General features: G+C 40.5%; 1 protein-coding gene across 2 annotated transcripts in view; it reads right to left on the bottom strand.

The window, feature by feature from the left end:
* The window catches only part of GSAP (gamma-secretase activating protein), a 49,156-nt gene that overhangs the window by 7,428 nt on the left and 23,207 nt on the right, over nucleotides 1-18,521 (bottom strand). For both annotated transcript variants that reach the window (XR_009959128.1, XM_062581620.1), the window contains exons 16-26: nucleotides 17,074-17,291; nucleotides 16,700-16,769; nucleotides 15,844-15,926; nucleotides 15,098-15,151; nucleotides 11,123-11,248; nucleotides 10,615-10,670; nucleotides 10,165-10,196; nucleotides 8,459-8,520; nucleotides 6,955-7,050; nucleotides 2,517-2,587; nucleotides 1,861-1,955 (exon numbers count right to left, since the gene is read on the bottom strand). Coding sequence is in view for 1 of the 2 variants with exons in the window: in XM_062581620.1 (XP_062437604.1) it covers nucleotides 1,861-1,955; nucleotides 2,517-2,587; nucleotides 6,955-7,050; nucleotides 8,459-8,520; nucleotides 10,165-10,196; nucleotides 10,615-10,670; nucleotides 11,123-11,248; nucleotides 15,098-15,151; nucleotides 15,844-15,926; nucleotides 16,700-16,769; nucleotides 17,074-17,291 (963 nt within the window). In the remaining variant the exon portion in view is untranslated. The remainder of the gene's footprint in view (nucleotides 1-1,860; nucleotides 1,956-2,516; nucleotides 2,588-6,954; nucleotides 7,051-8,458; nucleotides 8,521-10,164; nucleotides 10,197-10,614; nucleotides 10,671-11,122; nucleotides 11,249-15,097; nucleotides 15,152-15,843; nucleotides 15,927-16,699; nucleotides 16,770-17,073; nucleotides 17,292-18,521) is intronic.

Here is an 18,521-nt window from a genome sequence, read left to right as displayed (position 1 = left end):
TAACTGGATTAAAATTCAGTCCAAATCTACAGAGCCTGGCTGTAAATCCCTGTCTGCTCTGGCAAATTAAGCCACAGAAAATCTAAACATTCAATGTTAAGAAGCCTTTTCCCTTTACCAGAGAGAGGGAGAGAGAGGCACAGAGAGAGAGAGAGAGAGAGGGAGGCACAGAGAGAGAGAGAGAGAGAGAGGGGCACAGAGAGAGAGAGAGAGAGAGGGGCACAGAGAGAGAGAGAGAGAGAGGGGGGGGCACAGAGAGAGAGAGAGGGGGGGGCACAGAGAGAGAGAGAGAGAGGGGGAGGGGCACAGAGAGAGAGAGAGAGAGGGGGAGGGGCACAGAGAGAGAGAGAGAGAGGGGGAGGGGCACAGAGAGAGAGAGAGAGAGGGGGAGGGGCACAGAGAGAGAGAGAGAGGGGGAGGGGCACAGAGAGAGAGAGAGAGAGGGGGAGGGGCACAGAGAGAGAGAGAGAGAGGGGGAGGCACAGAGAGAGAGAGAGAGAGGGAGGCACAGAGAGAGAGAGAGAGAGAGGGAGGCACAGAGAGAGAGAGAGAGAGGGAGGCACAGAGAGAGAGAGAGAGAGGGAGGGAGGCACAGAGAGAGAGAGAGAGCGGCACAGAGAGAGAGAGAGAGAGAGAGAGGGGGGGGCACACACAGAGAGAGAGAGAGAGGGGGGGCACACACAGAGAGAGAGAGAGAGGGGGGGCACACACAGAGAGAGAGAGAGAGGGGGGGCACACACAGAGGGGGGGGGCACACACAGAGAGAGGGGGGGGCACACACAGAGAGAGGGGGGGGCACACACAGAGAGAGAGAGAGAGGGGGGCACACAGAGAGAGAGAGAGAGAGAGAGAGACACACAGAGAGAGAGAGAGAGAGAGAGACACACAGAGAGAGAGAGAGAGAGAGAGAGACACACACAGAGAGAGAGAGAGAGAGAGAGACACACACAGAGAGAGAGAGAGAGAGAGAGAGAGACACACACAGAGAGAGAGAGAGAGAGAGAGACACACACAGAGAGAGAGAGAGAGAGAGAGAGACACACACAGAGAGAGAGAGAGAGAGAGAGACACACAGAGAGAGAGAGAGAGAGAGACACACACACAGAGAGAGAGAGAGAGAGAGAGAGAGAGAGAGAGAGAGACACACACAGAGAGAGAGAGAGAGAGAGAGAGAGAGACACACACAGAGAGAGAGAGAGAGAGAGAGACACACACAGAGAGAGAGAGAGAGAGAGAGAGACACACACAGAGAGAGAGAGAGAGAGAGAGAGACACACAGAGAGAGAGAGAGAGAGAGACACACACACAGAGAGAGAGAGAGAGAGAGAGAGAGAGAGAGAGAGAGAGAGAGAGAGAGATGTGCTTTGAAAAAGAGTATAAAAAATTATGAGACACTCTAGGAAATGAAAGTCTACTATCTTGATCAACTCTTCTACCTAGGGTGGGGGCAGGGGAGCAGCACAATAAAAAACACCTTTTTTCTCCAGGACAGGGCTTTCCCCCTTGTAGCCCTTGACACTGAAGTCCAGGTGCCTAAGAAAAATAAATTCACAGAAGTAGTCTAAACCTTAGTTCTGAGCTACGACTGTGCCAAGCACTCCACTGGAGTCTGAAAACAAAGAACTAAACCTCTAATTTGCTGTCTCTATAGTACCTAAGTCGCTGTGTTTCATTTCATTGCACGTGTTTACGGAGGGTCTTCCCCTCCGTAACTCCGTAACTGTGTTTAATAGATTTCAATAATGCCAAAGTTAACCTGACACAAACGCTGCAACTCGTGCTTTTCTGGGAGGAATTCAGAACGCTGCCCTCCTCACACATGCCTTCAAACACTGAAACAACCACACCCACCGGACTCACCTGGAGGTAAAGGCAAGCACATGCCATCTGCAGCTTCCAGAATCCGACTCATGATGTGGAACACCGCAAACTCGGCTGCACTTCCTCGCTTATCACTGCAACATATTAGTAATCTGAGATGTCCACACTCTCCTGGTAGCAAGGTCAACTTGTATAATACGTGCACTACAGGCATGTACTTCGGGTTTATTGCCATGGGATGGTAGATCTGTCACCTAGCAACACTAGCTCTTTACCTAAATGTGGATATACGAAGTCTTCACAGTGGCTCCTTTCCCCCACTATTGTATATTTACAAGTCTCAGTAATACCTCATAATAACATCAACAGGTTGAAATATGCTGAGTGCTGGTATAAGTGACTTGTTTTTTTATAGATATTCAACACCCATTATGCAACTTGAAAGCGCTAAGAACTCAGCAACTCTGAACTCAAGGCATACAAATGTATATACGATTAGTACTTATGTTGGCTTAGACAGGGCCAGCATGATCTTTAAAAAGAGTAAATGCTCATACACCATCTCCTATCCTAGTTAAAGATGACATTCACAGTTCAGTAAATACTGACTGTTCAAGCAGTAAGTCCTGCTGAACATCAAATTATGCCCATATTTTAAAAGACAGCCTGAAAACTTTAACAAATTACTTGCTCACAAGCAGAAGATGCAGGAATGAAGCTGGTATCTCTTCCAAACTTCTTTCATCATTCGATGGATCAAATTCAGCTAAAACAAAAAGCAGAACATGTCTAGGAGTCCTTGTACAGCAGGCCTTAGCTTTCATTTGTCTCATACACCAGCTTAGCTTATAACTTTATCAATGGACCCCTCCTACTAAGCCTCTGGCATTTCTTATTTTTCTTTTCCTAGGGGCTTAAAGTGACAAATAGCTTAAAATACACCAGAACTGCCTGCTTCTAAGAAGGCTAAAATATGCGCTCTCAGCTTGTCCAAGCACCGTGCAAAACATGCAGCATCCTAACACACGGTGCTTCTCAGGGATCCATTGATCATACCCTTGCATCAAATTCTCAACGACCTGTTTGCCATGAAATAAAAGCTCCAAATGACTGAGCATTTGGCAAGGACAGGTCCCTATGGCCTAGACAAAACTGGAGGATATTGAAGACAGTGGAATATTTAGTCTGTTGGAAAAAGCCTGCAGGAGGAATCACAGATCTTGCACAGGCAAATAGGAAAGATGAGACAGGCAAATGCCTCTCCTATTTAGTTTCCTTCTTGTCTATGGGAAAGTAAAACAACCTCTTGTACACAGAGTTTCTTCCATGCACTCCCAAGCTGACATGCAGAACAGACTGTCAGCATACAAAGCCACAAGCCCTGCACTCAACTTGGCATTTCTAAGCTTCTGCAGTCAAAAGAGAGAAAGTATGCAGATAGAAGTTGAAATAACTACCTCTAGCTACCTCTCCGCTGTCATGTGCAACCACTCTCATATCTCAGTAACACAATGGAGACGCTTCCTCTACGTCTTTTATCTCAGGGCCTCAAAGTGCTCTAATCAATCAACCCTCGAAAACTCCAAGGAAGCAGGTCTGATCTCTGCTTTACAAAGAGGTGTCACAAGAAGTTATAAGCCTTCTCACCCTACAAGATGGCCAGAATCCAGGAATCCTATTTCCCATTCTCTTTTCTCCTTATAGACTCTGCCCCTTCTAACTTTTTACAGGCTCTGAGCAAGAGAGAAATAGGGTACAGAAAAGTCCATACAAACAGGAACTCTGGTCCCTGCTAATATTCCTCTCTGAACTTGATCAGGAAACTCCGCCACGTGGCATCTGTTTCTTCCACCCTTCATCACTTAATCCAGCCAGGCTGCTGGGACAGCTACCTGACTCAGAATAACCACCTCATACTTCCCATGTCCATACTTTCTGGACGCAGTGGAAAGCTCTAGTTTAAGCTCTCAGACATAGGGACAGGTTTTCTCCACTCATTTTCCAGGAAATGAGAAATTTCCAGTTTTTATACAACGGTCAGAAGTACCGCACCTGTTGTCAGAATGACTTTCATCTCCCGCCAGCACACACAGTGCAGCTAAGGCCTGCTGCATGGGGAATTAAAACTGGATCTGAACATCAGTGCTGAGATGAAGAGGAACTTCCTACTAATTTCAGAATCACCTCTTCCTATTTGTACAAGAAAAGTTATTTTCACAGGGATGATATTTCAAAATCAATATTCTTTGCTTAAGAATGCAGCTAACTCTTTGCAGTTTTTGCAGGGTACAGAAAGATAACAATTTCTTAAGAGTCAGGGTCAACTTAGCTATGGCAAAACACCTAAATCTTAAATACAAGCATGCTCCTGACATGATATCCTCACCAGTTACACAATTCACTTTGGAAATATACCGTAACAGACACAGGGAGAAAGGAAGTCATGTCCCAAACTGTTTTCAGTATGAACGACACAGACAAAGGACACGAGAGAAAGGAAACATCTGTTTTCTAGAGGCAGTATGGGCAGCCTCCTGTTCAAAGTTAACCGTGGGTCTCTGGTGGAACCAAACTAAGACTAAACCCAGTTTTTTGCAACAAAACCATTCTTCTTTTAGTAATAATGAGGTCATAAGTTTTTTCTAGGCAAAAAGTAAACATCGAAAGGTATCTCCCTTGGAGTGCTCAAAACTACCTAGAAGAAAACATGATTAACAGTGAGCTGGTGCATGTAATAGACAGACGTTTTCAACAGTTATATTGCTATTTTGAAACATTTACATTTCTAGGTCAAGGTGTTGAATAGACTCAAGTTCCACTAAAGTCATTAGGGACCAGAAATGCTAAACTCCCATACGTTTTCTGTAGGAAGAGCCACAGAAACAGTCAAAGTAAGAGCATCAGGAGCAGCAGGAGCAAGACAAGGCCTCGTTGCCTTTCAGATCTGTATAGGGGATATGACAGTTTTCTTCATTCCAAGGAAACCCAAATCCAAATGGAGTCTTTCTTCTACTCCTCCCCAGTTGGGGACATTTCAGATAACTAGCTACAAACATCTGCCAAAAAGGTGCAGCCACAGCAGTGACTTTCAGAGAAGCTTCTACAGTTTATTCTGCTCTCTCTGCCCCATGTCTGTCTGTTCACTTTGCCTCCTCTTCTGTTTATTGTCAGGGTAGCAAGTGCCAAGCTTCTATAAACTGTTTTCCTGCTTCCCTGCCCAGATGAAACAAAAAAAAAACCAAGAGGCACATATGGAGTAAAGCTGAAATAAAGAGATTGTAGGGTAAGGAGAGAAGTGGGACAGAATATGGACATACAAACAACTCCTGCAGGTTAGGTGGCACGGGAACTGATAACTGGGTATTTTCAGGCTCTGAAGAACTCCTCTGTGAATGGAAGGGAATTCCCACAGGGATGTTTCATTAACCCTTTCTCACATTACTTCTTTGTATATGTTCCCCAATAGCAAGCATCCACTAATCTACCATTCTATGATAAATTATTGATGCCTCCATTCCACTGCTACTTTGACTTAAGCTTCAGTTTATTCACATAGTCACTACAAATGGTCCTCATTCACAGTTACTCCTTTGTTTCTAATTTAAGAAATAAAAATAGTACAATATTCTATGAAGGCAAACACACAAACAAGGTAATTTCAAATCCCTTCCTGTTTCATTAGCTGTAGCTGTGCTACACACTGTAGGTACCATAGAAAATTGTTAGAAGAATCAAATCAATTAATTCCCCAGAAAAACTTCTAGATATTTAGGATATACAAAAGTTAAAAGATGTGAAAACTTCTGACTAGGATAAGCAGAAACCCAAAACTAACAGTAAGTGATATCTACATAAAAAGGATCCGGCAACACGTGCATCTAAAGATATTCTTTAGAGTATCTTCTCCAAGAATGAGAAGTCTGTGAGAATAAATTGAGAGAATTCTTGTTTTTAGTGAAGTTGAGAAAGAAAAAAAAAGAAGAAGAAATAACTGGAAGACTAATGAAGGAGAACACATATTCTGCTTCTGCTTCTTTTCAGCACTGTTTTCACATACAAAACTTTGGACTGTGCTGTACTGTTCCTATTTTAATCAGCCACTAGTTTTCCTTTTCTAGCCATAAAAATACAGAACTACATATCAGTAATTACAGCCTGACTAGTTGGTTCACCAGTAAAGCAAAGCCTAAGCGTAACATCCAGGTAGGTCAGTAATCTCAGTGGAAGTTGCAGCGGTTCAGAGAACACTGTAATGTCGACAGCGCAACTGGCCTGTACAAGACTTCTGAAAAGATGCAGGCATCAGTAGCCTCAAGTAAATTTACTGAGACTTCCAGCTCTAGAAACAGCAGTATGGGGAGTTTCTAGCGTCCAAGAGCTACACAGACTGAATTCTACTGAATCCAGCACTAGCACAATCAACAGGATTCACTAGTTGCCTATAGACTTCACTCTGCATTCTACACTGACAAGATTGGGGATCAAGATGGACAAACTCGGGTACAATAATTTCTACACACAGCAATAGCCACAGTTTTCACAGCTTATTTCTTAAAGTTTTTCTCAGGATGACAAAAGATGGAAAAAATAAGGATTTTGAAAGTAACTTCTCACTGCAGGCCATATGGATTTGTTTGGTCAAAACTCTCCCTCCTGTTACACTCAGCCTATCAAAGTCAATATGTAACACTTATGAAGATGTACTTCCACACTACACTGGAATGAAATAATTGTTTTCTTAATCCATATTTTCCCCTAGAGGCACTTTCATTATTCAAACCATGAAGTAAATTTATTCTGCAGCAAACAAAACAGTTTTAAAGAACACTCTTGGTACTTTCATGATGAGTTCTGAGACTCACTTTTGGGAACAGATCGTATTTGTGGAAGTTGTAAAGGGAAATGGCTATTCTGCATTCTGAGAGCCCAGTATGATTCTTTTAAATATTAAAGCTTTATTATTTACTATATGAATACACATATTATTAAGCAGCAAGATATAGTTGGAGGAAAAACTACTTTAGAAAAACCTCCTCTCACTAAACACACACTATATGCACACAGTACATACCTCCCTCTGCCCCGCAACAATTCCATGCTTATTCACATTAGTGACTATGGAATCATACTAACTAGATTTGCGACGTAATCCAAAACTATTTCGTCAATCTTCTTTTTTCCTACGTACTGGAGATGTCTCATAAGGTGATCCTTTAGTTGAGCAACCATCTAGAAAAAGAAGCGAACAATTCAGGGTCCCTGTGCTCTTTTTAGAGAGATTCAAAAATTCTACCAAGTGCAGAGCCTGATCAACAGGAATTAGCACAACTTTCTCCCCATCACAAAGTTCAGTTCAGAATAAGCTCTCCAGCTGCTATACAAATATTAAATTACTATATAAATATTCTATATAGTATATATACATGTACACATACACCTATATATATATATATATATATATATATATATATATATATATGTATATTGCTACTACATAAATATACCAGAATCCACCAAAACGGGTGCTAAGTTCAACTTTCAATGAAGAAGAAAAGCTTAGATATCTTAAATTTTATCAAGTCAAACCAAGTTAAACTCGGCAAGTATTATAAGATGTGCTACAGCTTTCTTTACCTTTCTTCTGAAGAACAGCAAGGAGAAAAGTTTTTAGTATGAATGGTGATTCCTCACAGTATAAATACTTATTACATACAAATAAATGTGGGGGACTTTACTACAGAGTTAACTAACATTAGCACAACTGCAAGGAGATAACCTGAGTAATTTATGATAACTTCAAGTTTAAAAATAATAATAATAATAAAAAAAATCAGTGTGTTAGTCTTTAAAATCAGGTGTTCATTATGATGAGGTCTGTACCTTCTCCTACCTACCCTCTCCTCCCTCTAATATTCCCTGACCTCACTCAACTTCTGTCTGTGATTTGGCCCATGCTGCCTCCTTACTGAGAAATGCCTTGAATTGTTACTTGTATCAAAGCCCAGAGATCAACTGAGATAAACAGTATCTGTCCCAAACAATTTAGAAGGTAATTAGTTGCAGTGTGTGGGAAGGGCAGTACAGATACTAGGAAAGCATAAGAATGACAGATGAAAGCAGGGGAGATCACCGGTGAAAACGTGCAAAAAGGAATGCAATCTCAGAACAGTCCTAGAAGTGAGGTAGAAGCCAAGGGGACAGTAAAAAGGTGTTAAATGGGGGAGCAGGACAATCTTCCATGATCTTCTCCAAAAGCAGCAGCAGGTAGGGAAAACACCAAGGCAGGTTTTGAGGACATTAAATAGTTTAACAATAACCAACAGGTTAAGATGAAGTGCAAGCGAGACTGAATAACAGTTTCTAGCCACAGAAAATTTGTATTGGAGAAAGCTGCTTTGACAAATTAACCTTTTGCTGCTGTTTTCCCCCTAGGCCTTATAGTATTTTGACCTATTAAGAAGGAAGCCAATGACTTGGTAAATAGTGTGTTTGCCTCTCAGCTACTCTGAGTATCAAGCTACTAGATATCTAGCTACTCTGAGCGAGCTTCCCGCTTAGCACTGAAACTTAGAGGCTTAGTCTTTACATTTGCTGAGGTGGTGCGTCCTCTAGTGTACAGGGTGACAACAGCACATACCAGTCCCATTAATAATTGCTGCTGATAATCTTCCTCTTGAAAGAGAGGTGTTAGCCTTTCCTCTGAAAAAAAAGTAGTAAGAATCATTCAAGGACATGACACTACAGAAACACCATGAAACTTCAACCAACTTCAAAAGCACTTAGAATCATACATAAACAAACAGAAATTGTGCTTCTCTTCACCACCTGAAAAACTAAGGGACAGAATTGAGGATTGTGTAAGAGAAAACTAAGGAATGAAAAATAACTCTGCATCCATCATCTTTCCCTTCAAATGTTTCAACATTGTTTTTGCATAGAAGAATACAAACCTGTCACACCATTTCACATTTTATTTGCATGTCCCTTTTCTTTGATATTTAAGAGAAGCATCACATTGTGGCAACTTGGTAGAGCAAAGAGGCTAGGGAACCACCCGGTGCAAACAACTGGATGGCTTTTCTAAAGAAATGGCTGGTCACAAACTAAATATTCCACAGAATGATCTCTCACATTCTCTCCAGCGGCCTGGCTGCTTCTGTTATTTTGATTTGTAGACCACTATGTAAAGAAATACAAATAACTACATGGAAGAAGGTTATAAAAAAAAGTTACTGCCCAGTATCTGTTGAAGCTTAACACCCTCCATTTCCTACTTGGTGCTTCCTCTCCACTAATAGCAAATGAAGAAAAATTATCTACTTCATCTTTTACCATAAAACCAAGTCAGTATTTTTCAGGACTGAGTGCTATATTCTTAGAAAGTTCTTTCCACTTTCTTTGCTCACTTTGAAATACATTTACTTCACCACTTAGCAGCTCAAAGACGTGTATTGCTCAAATTCAAAGGACCTGAAGAACGACCTACAGAAAAGATACATTACATTGATGTTCATTACTAGCTGGGACTTATCTGGAAATTCTTGAGGAATAGTAGAAAATCTGACTGACTTGTCAATTAGCATCTTTGGAAAACACGCCAGTATTTTGAACTTGAGGCCACTGGAGCTGATTCAAGGTCCTAAAAGTCAGAGTCCAAAGCAATAACCAGCTAAGGTGCAGACGGCCAGTGTGATGTATTCATTTCCAGCCTGTAACGCTCTGAAAACTTTTGTCAATAAAATCAGTGGGCAGAACTTAAATTGGCAGTTTCATAGTACACACCATCAGGGCAGCCTGGAGTCCCAAGAGACTAAAGCCTGAACAACAGAAACATGATCTACTACTGAATTCAGTTTTACTTATTTGTGACAGTGGAACCAAATATCAAGAAAAACCTCAGGTGTTCCTGGTCAAGGAAAATTTCACTACATGTCTTTCTCTATGCCTAACCACAATCCCATCAATCATAGATTCTTAGGAAATATAGACAGCTAGAAGTGGACAAGCCTCAGTAATAACATGGTGTCATCTATACTCTGCTCCAGGAGAAAAATCCTGGAGAAAACCCATCCTTAGACAGAAAAAGGTTTAATGATTATGTTAAGTTAGAACCTTTATGAAGTATAAACTTTACTTTCAAAGGATTCCTAGTTAGAATATGATCCTATCACTACTACCAGAGAGAATGCTTTCCTGTAATTTAATAATCACTCATCTTCATCCCTCAAACGCTTCAGTGCTGAAAGCACACATAGCAATTTATTTTTCAGCCAAAAACAGCTAGTTGGAAATATTCTAAAAAATCATCCAGCTAAGGCCTACATCAACCTAAGTTTTACTTACCACGGTCCCAAGTGTCCAGATGAGACAGCACCCTGGGGTGGGAAATAAAATCAGCTTGTTTCATAAGCATTGCTTTAAAGAATTTCTTTAGGACATTAACAAGCTTAAACATTCCTTTGGTCTTTCAAAAGCAGCTAAAGAGATTCAAGAACTGTAATTCTGACTACATTTAGTAAACAACAAGTAAACAATAAAAGAATTCTCTCTGCCTAGGTTTCACAAGAAGGCTTCACAGTTACCATAAATTCCCTAGTTCTAAAGGCCTGGATATTTCAGATCAAGCTATAGTGATCATAAGGACTCCTATACTTGATTAACAGCTAGATAATTTTCTTCAGAGCAAGGTGTCTGATCAGATAGCTAATGAGTCATATTGGAGAACACATTTAAATCCTTCAACACACTTCAACAAAATAAGAGAAGGTAAATATAATAAGAAACAGTACCTACTTCTTTGCATTTTCAAAAATATTCCTCAAATATGCTGTGGTTCTTCTTTCCTCTTTCTGAATCGTAAACAAACAAAAATCTCCAAATGAACAAACAAACCAGAAGGCCAATTAAAATACTTCCTGATGAAAGGCAGATGAGAAATGAAGTTGATTTTCCCTTTAAGTGGAAATAAGCACAGTGGGGCTTCAACCCACCTTTCAACTACCTATGCTCACAGGTACCCATATACATCTAAATCACCTAATAATACAGGTATGTGCAAGCTCTGCTTTTGTTTAGTTTCATTATTTTCACAGAATATAACTTACAGACACTGACCTTACAAGTAAAGGTCTTGAAAGTCTCTACATCTCTCATAGCCAGGTTCCCATTTCTTTACCCCACTACATCCTTGAAGAATTCAAAACAAAAAACCAAACAAAATAAAAACACTCTTCTATGCTTAGCTTTACAACAACCTTTTAAGAGACAGCTCTAGAGACTATTTCAATGAATGTATACTTACCTCTTCTGAAAGGTTAAGCCATTCCCTCCTCAGGACACTGTTGTGGTAATGCAAGTGTGGCTCTGCATACTTTACACTTTCCAAGTTTGAGTTAAGTTTGTCCCAGAAGCCTTTAGAGTTTTGAACCTGCAAAGCATTGCAGGGAAAACATGAATAAAAGCTGCACAGTTATAGAAATATCTAATAATCCTGTCATTAAGTGATTAGAAAGAACAGTGATAATTGTAGCTACAAAGCAGTCTAGCTGGGGAAAAAAAAATAGCAGTTGCATTCTTTTTTTTCAATACTTCTTTAATTTTACCCTAAACATTTATCCTTTAAATTTAACAGCTGAAGTAGGATCTACCTATACCTGAGCTCAAGAGATGGTGGGTGTAATACAGATACCTAGCTACCTTGAGTCCTTTTTACAATCACTGGGGAGAAATGGATATTTCTAAATCCTAAGTTATCTGACCCATTTCCAATGTTTGGTTTAGGATGGGAAGAACCACACCACAGATTATGCTAACCATACTGTCTAGAGTTTCACTGACTCTGAAAAGGAGCCTTATGCAACTGACTCAGGTGTAAATATTCACATTTGGTCAAATAAATTCCACTCTGGTTTCCTAGTATCTCTAAGCAGAGGAGCAATATTACAACCCTGGCAGCTGCAGGCTAGCAATATTTTCAAGCTGCATTATTATTTCTACTGCAAACATCCATTTGCCAGTCTCAAGCAACAGACTCTCAACCCAGAAAACAAACAAAATCCAAACATTCCCACAGTGATTCTAAAACCTTTGACTCTAATGCTGAAAGTGATTGAAACCCAGCTGTGAACAGACAGGAGTAAACAAAAGAACAGGTACTAGTCTCCTGAGCTAGCTCCTAGACTGGCTCAAGAGATTTAAAGCTGCTGTTTATATAGGGAGAGTGATTGAGATTAAGGCACTTTATTTTGGCAGTTTTAAAAAACAAGTGATGGTACTTCATTTACTTCATTTATCTTTCCCTTTCTACTCATCTGCCTTTCCAGTATAGATACTACAGCAGAAGTATTAGAAGGCAGAGAGAATCTGGATTCACAATATTCCCCTGGCTTGCTATAACACATTTGATTTTTTTTTTCAGAAAAGTGGGGGAAGAATAGCAATGACAACTTTAGAAGAAAACCTCAGATGCCCTTAAACCATTTCCTACTATAGACTACAATTTGCCAGTGAAAATAACATGCAGAGACTCACTCCTTCCAGCCACGTTCCTCTTGCTGCCAAGGTTGATTGCCGCTTTACTGTTACAGCTGCAGCAGAAAAGTAAATGTACTTTTTGCTACAAGTTAGTTATACTTAGCAGCTGCAAACTGGAAGGGCATACAGCACCGTATGTTCAGCCTGCTGGAGCTGATTAGCAAGATCTACAATGGACTACTACATATGCACATATGCTGTGTAAGTGCTACCAATAGGAAACCAGTGGGGGGGGGGCGGGGAGGGGGACTCAAGGCTATAGCGTAAGGGTATCATCTAGTGACCAATTTATGCAACTGCGACAGCACTACCAGTGTGAAGATGCGTTCAGGCCAACACAGAACTCTGATTTGTGGTACAGGGAAGCAAGACAACGAGTTTCTTTTATATATCACCTGTAAGAGGAACTGGTAGACTTCAGAATTAAAAGCAGATGCCACTGAAAATCTGCACTGTCTTTAGGTCTTAGTAAAAAGTAAAAACCGGAGAGAGGATTATCATAATTAAATTTGTGATCTTCTGAGGATCATCAGGGCAAAGATTTGAGAGAGAAGACTCCTTTATTCAGCCTTAAGTGGTTTTTATTTTGCAGATGTTTCTAGGAATTAATGTGAATGCCTAAAAACCACTGTACCACCAGAAGTCAGATCAAGGCCTTACCAGCTTGCAATCCACCAAAAGCTCCCACGGAGCCTTTCATAAGTGTTAGTGTTTTGACTATAGACAAAGAGAGCTCTCTGCTTAATAGTCCCTCAGCGATGAAGGGTGCGAACCACTTTCAAGCCTTCAGGAGGGCACACTGTCCTCTTGAAGAACTGTTGCAATACCCAGCAGTGAAGGCATTCAGAGAGCTGTGTACCTAACCACGTAGGAGGCACAAGCAGCTACACCATAGAGCTCCACTCTTATACCCAGCAAAGGGTGGGAGAGAGCCTGCCTTTTCCTGCGCTGATTTCCCTGGCAACTGCTTGCACTACATGTCTTCACTCTTCTCCCAAACTCCCTCCCATTTTCTTCTCCTCTTCCTCCTGCCCTTCACTCCTCCCCTTCTGAAAGATAAAGCCTATGTGCACACATTCAAGTTTGTTTTTTGCATTTAAGAAGATCAGATTCATATTAATGACAACTCTTGTGTAAAGTTTTTGACAACCTGACTCTGACTACTCCTCCATTCTCATAGCCTCTCTTAATATCACTTGCTGAACGTGGTGGTAAAATAGACCTGTCACCAAAGGAGCGTGTTACATTATGAATATGAATACAGTGCTCCCAAAGGCTCTCAACAATTTAAGGGCTTGAGAACTTTAAAAAGCTTCTCAGGTAAACAACTCACCATCCTTTCCATGAAATGCTATAGAATCTGATGCGAGAATAGTAATACATATAGGATCAGATTTTTCATCAGGGTCTGTGACACGAGAACATACACCAACCAAAACCCATCAAGTGATCAGTTAAACTCAAGGCATAGTGGCTTTGTGTCACTAGCATGGTACAAAGCACCCAAAGCAGTAAATCCTGTGTATTTATATCTGTCCTCATTCGAGAGTCAAAGCAATTTGCAGTGGCAAGTAGCAGGAAATGTGTGTCTTCAGTTCAACTATGACCTTTTCAGTCTGTTTAGGTTTCAGACAGAAATAGGAAATGAGTTTCACAATCAGGAAGTATAGCTGCTAAAGGCATTTGCCCCCAGTGGTCTGAGATTCAATCTCAGACAAATTAAAGGTCTGCTAACTTTGACCTTAGTGAATTACATGGATTATTCAGCAACACAGTTTCAAGATCAGATTTTTCCAGCTGTCTCATCTCTCATGGCAGCCTTCCCAAGCAAAGTATGCAAAGCTTGATTCACAGGTAACAGTGACGCAAATCTGAAGTATGGCTGTAATGCAACTACAGAAGAGTGAGGGGGCAGTGGGTAACTTCACCAATTTGAAAAGGTTTTATTAAAACTGAAGTTTTATGAGCTAACTATAAGCACTTAGAAAACAGACTCTCACCTCAAAGTTCTACATGATACAGTGTTCTCACATGGGAACACAGAGTGTGTTCCCATGGGGAACAAGAGATCACTTGGGGGTAGCACTTGTGAAAATGTGAAGTGTTTTCCTAAATTGGGGATAGCTGAGGCAGGGAAAAGGAAGACAGGAAGAAGCATTAACTTTTTTTTCAGTTGAAAGTGCAGAGCTTCCTATCAAAACAGCATGTGCTCCTCTGCATCTAGCTCACTGCCTCTTCCAGGCTGTACTGTGTCTAGATTTAGGTAGCCAAATCCCTGACATTAGTGCATTCACAGGATGCTCTGGGCAAAACAAAGGGAGGGTCGTGAACCACAAGTACCAATGGAAGCACAATGAAATCTCTGAAATCTCCCTTGAGCACACCAGAGTGGGGGTATGTACTTAGAAATCCCACACATCTTTTGTGCCAAGAACCTTACCTGCAGCTAACAAAGTCACAAAGCAAAGGGGTATCAATCAAACCTAAAAATAATTAATTCTTGGAAGGCTTTCCCTGTTCAACTGAAGAAAAAAATAAATAAATAAGTCTTTGAGCTAGCAAACATCAGTCAGGAAAATTGGTATTTTATTAAGTGAGTCATGCATTTACAATAGGGCAACTTTCCATTCACCCCTATTTTTGGACAGGGCTGTGCATGCCAACACTGTACTAGTATTTAGTTTTTAAAAATGAAAACAAAGCTCCTATCTGCTAATATGAACATTTTTATATAGACACTTACCTCTAATATAGGTAGAGAAATAATGTCTGTTGCACATGTTACTCCAGGGATAACCTATAAATACAGACAAATGCGAAGAATATAATTCACTTGCCATAAAACACAGCCTGCTTGAGTATCTAAGTGAATTTCCATTACTCATTTCCTTTGGGAAGTAATCTAGCTAACCAAAACTGTACACTCAATTTTGCTGAAGAGAAAGATAAAAGACATTTTCTCTCATTGATTCCATTTAGGAAAAGACAGCATTAGAACAGTGATAAATTACAAAAATTCAAACTAGCTATTTGGTATGTTACAGATGTCGGGGCCTATTTTAAGTTATTTTACTTCTGCAAACTTACGCAGAAATCTTAACTCTCTTGAAACTGTTTGTCTTGGAAATAACTGCATGACTGTTGGTTAAAGATATGTTGTCCATTATAAATATCATATGATAGGCAATTAGTGTCTTGTTCTAAAACCCCTGCAAATTAATCATCCATTACATTACAGTAACTATTTTACAGTAACTATTCCCATTTTATAAATTAAATTAGTTGAGGAAATTAGAGTTTGTGAAAGACACTACTAAGATTAAGACTCAACAAAATAAAATGGATACAAAGCACAAATATGGATTTGGAGTATGTCTGAGAAAAGGTGATGTATACAAATAAGCCACATGGCAAGTTTTATTAAAGGAAAACAAAACAAGCAAACAGACTGCCTCCAGTTATTAATGGAAACACTAGCTGTTCTCTTACCCCAATCCAGTCAAGCAGCGATGTGTATGGCAAAAGTTTATCCAGGCTGTGCGTTTCTGGACACATTCTGCAGTACAGGGAGGCTGAATGCAACATAAAAAGATTGAGAAGGGCAAGGTTACGTAAACTTATCTGTTATCAAGAACAGGCTTTACACTCTGTTCCTTATCTATCTAACACTTGCTTAGGGACAAATCCTGCTGTAGACTCTGAAGCAGCTTCCTCCATGGTGGAACTGGTCCCATTCTGTGCACAAAAGGAGGAAGGGAAGTCCAGATGGCTGTGCAGGGCTGGGTCAGTGGCTTGGCCACAGCTCAGCCCTGCAGGGGTCCTTTGTACAAAGGCTCAGGGCACACAGGACACGCACTGGCTAGGCTGAGGAATCAGTTGTTACAGGAGAATGTCATGCTATGCCAAAGCATTATGACAGAATGTTTTGGGCTGGGCTAGAGAGGATTTCTTACTCCTTTCCCATTTCAGTTATTTACATCCCAGATATTCAAGCCAGGACCAAGGCAGAGAATGTGCTCTCCAGTGACCTAAAATAATGAAAACATTATTTTTCTCAGTGGACAGAGGCCTGCATTTGAGTAGTTTTGCTACCATTCTTTTTTTTTCTTTTTTCTTTTCTTTTTTCTTTTTCTTTTTCTTTTTTTTTTTTTTTTTTTTGCCACTGTTCTTATCTATACACCTCCCAAACTGCTGACATTGGCTCTAACGCCCCAACATGTAAGTCAGTTAATACAAATTATAATCAAAATGTTAGGAATGAGGAGACTCAGTCTGTGACAATGTGGCTTCTCCTAAGTTGCAAGTTAGGAATTCTAACTTAATATACAGAAAAAGAAATACTTACCAATGATAAATTCTTGGATGGGGTCAAAATTATGACACGTTGACAAGTTCTCAGAAATCCACCAAATAATCTGTAAGAATTAGAATAGGGTAATTTGTCACATCTCTCTGTTTAAGTATGTGTTGTAAGAAACTTGAAACAGACCACAAGAACTTTGATTCAGGTACCCAACACTTTTCAGGGGGCAAAGGACAATGATATGGAGAAAAACATTTTCAGAACAGCTTTGATGAATAAAGCATCTCAGGCTGATGAGACTCTTAGTACTACCAAAAGTTACATACAAATCAGGATTAATTCTGTTTGGTACTATCCCCTGATCCTTCTTTGTGTGAGATGTCATCCAAAGAACTTAGAGCAGGTTCTTTTCCTACCTGCATTTCCAAGTCTGTGGTACCTCCAACATAAAGCAGAGCGCAATGCAGAGCCGCCAATCTCTCGCTGTCTTGCTTGCTGTTCCACAGGAACTGTAGTAAGGCACTGTTGCTGATGCTTACTGCATAGATGCTTCCTGCACAGCAATCCAAGATGGTTGACACAAGTGGGGATTGGATGGAGCAGTTGGGCAACATGTCAATTCTTGCATCCTCACCTGAACAACACAGGTTTGAGGAAAGAAAACACTCAGAATGTAAAATTTGGCTGCTACCAATATTGTCTCCTCCCAACACTCCCTGGTCCCCGGCAGTAAGAAACAGTCTGCCCCTAGTACTACCTGCAATGGAATTGTGCTGAAGAGGAGGAAGAATGCTGTTGGCTGAGGAGGGGGAATAAATAGGGAGCAATGTCCAAATCCAATCCAATCTTTCCCTACTGTTGAAGCAGAGAAGCTGTGCAGATCTAAGGCCCGCAATGAGGAAATAGAACAAATCAGGATACACAGAAAAGGGCAGAGAAGGGCTCAAGGCTAGTAACACAATACAACAACGGAATTGGCACGTAAGCATCACTACAGTTCAGAAATGCTCATATTTAGAATCACAATACAACCTTGTATTACTAGACTGCTTAACATCTTTTCTAGGAAGACCAGGATAGGAAGATTTTGCTCTGTGATTACCAATTAAAGCATCGGATCAAAACGACTTTTTTTTACGGTAGCACTGAGATTCACCACCACACTATTATGTTACAGGACTACAGATCCTTTGCATGAGAGAAATCAGGCCCACCACAAATTCTTCACTCATTTCTAGCAGAATATTTTAGATCTACAAACAGCCACATATTTGCTTCCTACAATGCCCCAGCACCAGTCCCCACTGCTTACCTTTCCTTTATCCAATCAGAAAAATGGACTTCTGCTTTCAAACAAAGGCCCTCCATTTCCAAAAATAAACAATTTCCCATAGAGACATATTTGTTGGAAATGAAATAATGTGCCACTCAGATGAGACTCCAAATTAATTGCATCAGTCTGATCAGGTGAAGGAAACACAGATTTCCTCTCCCCACACCCTCCAAACACACACATTTAGAGCAACTCAATTGGAGGAAGGAAATGTAAAATCAAATTTACATCTCCATGTGAAATTTGAGAACAGCAGAGGACCAACAAGCATGTGCAAAGGTGGGGGGAAGGAAACTATGAAACTAAGGCAAAGAATTTCCAATTCAGTGAAAGCTCTTCTTCCATTTCACAACAAGCTAGAAAGGATGACATAACAAAGGTCACTTCAGATTCTCTTTTTAAAATGGACATGGCAAAAATGTGGTTCTTATTTTTCAACCTCTCTTCCAGGTAACACCATGCAATAAAGCGAATGCTAAGCAAAATCTACTTTCTTGTAAAGAGATTAGAACAAGTTTTCACTACAATAAG

The sequence above is a fragment of the Rhea pennata genome, chromosome 1 (assembly GCF_028389875.1).
Source record: "Rhea pennata isolate bPtePen1 chromosome 1, bPtePen1.pri, whole genome shotgun sequence".
Lineage (NCBI taxonomy): Eukaryota > Metazoa > Chordata > Aves > Rheiformes > Rheidae > Rhea > Rhea pennata.
This window is presented reverse-complemented; position numbering and strand designations above follow the sequence as displayed.